General features: G+C 69.4%; 1 protein-coding gene across 1 annotated transcript; it reads right to left on the minus strand.

The window, feature by feature from the left end:
- Window positions 1-323: 323 nt before the first annotated feature.
- Window positions 324-2,241, minus strand: LRRC10B (leucine rich repeat containing 10B). The gene has a single exon (XM_059710482.1). It carries the CDS (start codon window positions 2,239-2,241, stop codon window positions 1,393-1,395), a length of 849 nt encoding a protein of 282 aa, XP_059566465.1. The 3' UTR covers window positions 324-1,392.
- Between the last annotated feature and the right edge of the window lie 1,815 nt (window positions 2,242-4,056).

Below are 4,056 nucleotides of genomic sequence, written 5' to 3' on the forward strand. Positions count from 1 at the left end.
AAGGCCAGCCCAGCCTGAGGAAGCTTCAGGAACATCTCAGGTGTCCGGGAACCTGAGCGTTAACCTGGAGGAGACCGAGGAAGGCGGCGTAGCTGGGGCAGGGGGCAGAGTCAGACCCAGTGAGGCCGAGGCCGATGGGAGAGCCCTGAGCAGCCAAAGCCTTTGGGCTCATACCCCCCCCCCCCCCCCCCAGCAGACGGCAGCTGGCCGGGCGTCTCGCTGGAGCGGAGGCACCGGACAGGGCGGTGCCAGGGGGAGCCAGGGCCCCGCAGCAGGGGACCCGGTGCCCCCAGGGCTTATAAAAAAAAACAGGCGCGGGGAGATGCACATTCTTTCTCCAAGAAATGTAATTTGCTTGCAGCCGGTTTTTTTCTTCTTCCTAAAGAAACCACCACCACCACGTGGGGCCCCGGGCCCTGAGCGTGTCCCTGAGTGTCCCTGGCCCCGCCCGCCCCGCCCATGCCCATTATTGCTCGGATGGGAAAGGTCTGGCCCCGGGAATGGCAGCGTGCGGGCCCCTCCTCACCCACTTGAGGCTGTCCCTGGTGACGGAGGAGAGGCACACAGTGCTCGTCCCATGCCCCGCGCCGTGCCAGCCACCCTGCCTGTGCCCATTTAAGGGAATGGAGAGTGCAGGCAGTGGGAAAGGCGCTAGGCGGCCTCCCCAGCCCTGCACCGCTCTCCTCAGTGCAGGAGGCCTCCAGGCAGAGTGGCTGCTTGTCAACCTTGACAGCTGGGAGGCTCAGGCGGGGGAGGGAGCAGCCAGATTCCAGGCACAAGCTGGGAGGAGAGAACTGGGTACAAGGCAGAGGTGCAGACCCTGCCTCCTGAGCCCCGCTTCCCCATACAAACTGGGGGGGGGCTGGGGAGGGAGGTATGTCCAATGCGCCCCGGTAGAGGGGCGAGGGCAGCTGCGGTGTGTGGGCCCCAATCCCAGTTTCCCGCTTCTATCCTGGGCACCGGCCCCTGCAGGCCTCTGCCCCGGCCAGGCCCGCCTCACCGCAGTGGCCCCTCCAGAGGCGGGGGCTCCTGCACCAGAAAGGCGTCCTAGGAGGGCCAAACTCCAGGAGGGGGGAGGGCGGTGGCCCCCCTGGGCATCCGGCTCAGCCACGTGCTGGTTCCACCGACAGCAGTGGCCCCTTTCCAGGAGGAAGCTGACCTCTCTACTGTGCTGTCAGTGCCGCTCTCAGGGGCCGGACACAGGCACAGGGGGCTGGCTGGAGCCCGTGCCCCCGGGTCTGAGGACCGCCCAGGACTGTCTGAAGGTGGCCCCCAGGCCTGCCGGTTCCCTGCCACTCCCCCAAAGTGGCCCCGCTCTGCCCACCGCTCCCACGGAGCTTCCCAGAGCCCCTCCTCCCAGAGCGGCTTTAGTCCATCACCCAGAGTACAGGCTCAGGTGCCCAGTCCTGGAGCGGCGTCCAGGGCCCGGGAGCCCCCGCCTCCCATGAGCAGGTCCTCTTCCTCATCATCCTCGAAGGCCCGCGCCGGGCGCCGGGGCGGCCGCCGGGGGACGGGCTCGTCGCGCTCGGCCATGCGCTCCACGGCACCCTCGCCCACGAGGAAGACGGTGTCGGCGACGCGTGGCGGCCCGGTGACCGGGTTGTGGTCGTAGGAGAAGACGCGCAGGGAGCGCAGCGGGCGCAGGTCCGGGAAGCCGCCCAGGCGGTTGCGGTCCAGGTCGAGGATGTGCAGGCGGCCCATGCGCAGCAGCGGGGGCGGGAACTCCTCGAAGCGGTTGCCGTAGAGCCAGAGGCCACGCAGGCCCGTCATGCGCGGCAGGTCGGCGGGCAGCGCGCGCAGCCGGTTGTCGCCCATCTGCAGCGACTGGAGCGCCCCCAGGCGCAGCAGCGGCCGCGGGAAGCGCCGCAGGTAGTTGCCCTCGATCCAGAGGCAGCGCAGGCTCTGCAGCTGGGCGAAGTCGCCGGGCAGCGCCAGCAGCCGGTTGCCGCCCAGGTAGAGGCGCGCGAGGCGCGGCAGGCGGCACAGGCCGTCGGGCAGGCGCTCCAGCTTGTTGAAGTCGAGCGCCAGGATGCGCAGCTCGCGCAGCTCCTCGATCTCCTCCGGCAGCTCGCGCAGTCCCGTGCCGCTCACGTACAGCTTCTCCAGGCGGCTCAGCGTGCACACGGCGCTGGGCAGCCGCCGCAGCCGCCGCCCGCTCAGCTCCAGCTGCTGCTCGCCGTGGCGCAGCTGCTCCTCCGCGTCCGACGGCAGCTCGTCCAGGGTGGACTCGGCGATGCCCATGGTCACGGGCCCCGACCGGGGCCACTGCCGCCGCCGCCGCCGCCGCCGCCGCCCGGCATCGCTCCGCCCTGGTCGCCCCCTTGTCTCCCCGACGGGGCCGAGGCCGCCTCGGCTCCGGGGGCCCCCCGCCCCGGCCTGCCCCTGCGCCGGGAGGGGGGCCGTGCGCGGCCGAAAGGAGGCACCCGCTTGGAGCCCAGCCGCGGGGCGCTGCGCTCGGAGGCTCGCCCTCTGGCCTCCCCGGCTCCCGACGCCGGCGGACTGGCTCGGGTTAGCTCTGACTCGCAGCTAAGCGACCCGTCGCCCTGGCAACCCCCGACGCGGCTGCCAATGAGGCAGAGGGAGGGCGGGGCGGGGCGGGGCCAAGAGCTACGGGTGCCGGGGTCCGGGCGCCGGCCAGCGCGGGCCGAGGGAACCCCAGGTCCGCGCCTCCCGAGCCCGGCGTTACGCGGGCACAGACCCGCCCGCCGACGCTCTCCCGTCGCCGCGAGCCGTTCGGTTGGCGGTCATTTGCGCCCAGGTCGGCAAGTCCGGGAAGAAGGGACCGAAGGCCAGGAAACGCCGGCGCGCACACCCGGACTCTGGGCACGTGGCTCTGGAGAAGGGACTGAGGACTGCGGTCGCCGCCGGCCCCTTCGGGACCGCCGCACGCGACTAGCTTCCCCGCGAGGGTCGCTTCAGGACAGTGACGCGGGACAGAGCGACCGTCTGGCCCTTCTCAGGGTGGGTCACACCGGAGGACTTTCGGGGACTCGGAGCCTGGCTCCGCCCGGTCCGCGCCCGGGACACCCGCCTCGCCCCGCAGGCTCCTCCGCGGTGCGCTCGCACGCTGTCTCCTGCCACGTCCCCCTGCGGTGCTCAGCGTGTGCGTGGACGGAGGATGGGCCCCCAGCGCCTCTGAGCGCCACCCGCCAGGACCACTTTCACTCCGGGACTCTGCCTGGTGCGCATGCTCCCACCACAGCCTGGCCGCCTTCCCCAGCCTCTCCCGCCCCTTCGGAGCCCTCCTGCCAGAGCTCCGGGCAGGAAGGCGCGCTCCCCTGGGTTGCGAGGCTGCGTGTGCCCAGCACTCCCGGCACGGAACCCTGGCGACGTGCTGTGGGGTAGGGATCCTCTTTACCCCAATCTTAAAGATGACGGAAGAGGCTCTGAGAGGCTTGATGAGCTGAGTGACTTGCCCAAGGTCACCCCACCGGCTGGGGAGTGGCTGGGGGCTGAGACTAGGTGGTGTGTGTGTGGCTCTGCGGCCTGTACTCCTGGCCGTGGACCAATAAGTGGAACAATAACTGCGCCTCCCACAGCGGAGCCTCCCACCTGGTGCCAAAGGCCTCGTTCATCCCATACGAGTGATGAGGAAAGTGCCCCCGGGGATCAGGCATGGGCCTCCCCTGTCCTCAGTGTGACCTTGAGACTGGCTGAAGGCGCACCCCTCCGGGCAGCACCCTGCCCTTTGACCCGCCCCCACTCCATCCCCACTGCAGGCCCAGACAGAGGGGCTCCAGGGCAGAGGGCAGAGGGCAGTGGCACGGGTCGTCAGGACAAGAGCCACGCTCCCTGCCACATGAGCTCCGCAGGCAGGCAGGGAGTGTGTGTCCCCTGCTGGCGGGGGGCCTGGCTCATTGTAAGTATTCAGTAACATGTTTTGCATACAGTGACATGCATGGATCACATATGTGTACAGGTTTTTCTTAAATATATTTTTATTGATTTCAGAGAGGAAGGGAGAGGGAGACAGAAACATCCGTGATGAGAGAGAATCATGGATCGGCTGCCTCCTGCACGCCCCCTACCATGGGGATTGAGCCCACAACCTGGGCG

This window comes from Myotis daubentonii, chromosome 9, assembly GCF_963259705.1.
Source record: "Myotis daubentonii chromosome 9, mMyoDau2.1, whole genome shotgun sequence".
Taxonomy (NCBI): Eukaryota; Metazoa; Chordata; class Mammalia; order Chiroptera; family Vespertilionidae; genus Myotis; species Myotis daubentonii.

Excerpts from the sequence above, each read along its gene's own strand:
- LRRC10B (XM_059710482.1), bottom strand. The coding sequence starts at position 2,241 with ATGGGCATCGCCGAGTCCACCCTGGACGAGCTGCCGTCGGACGCGGAG.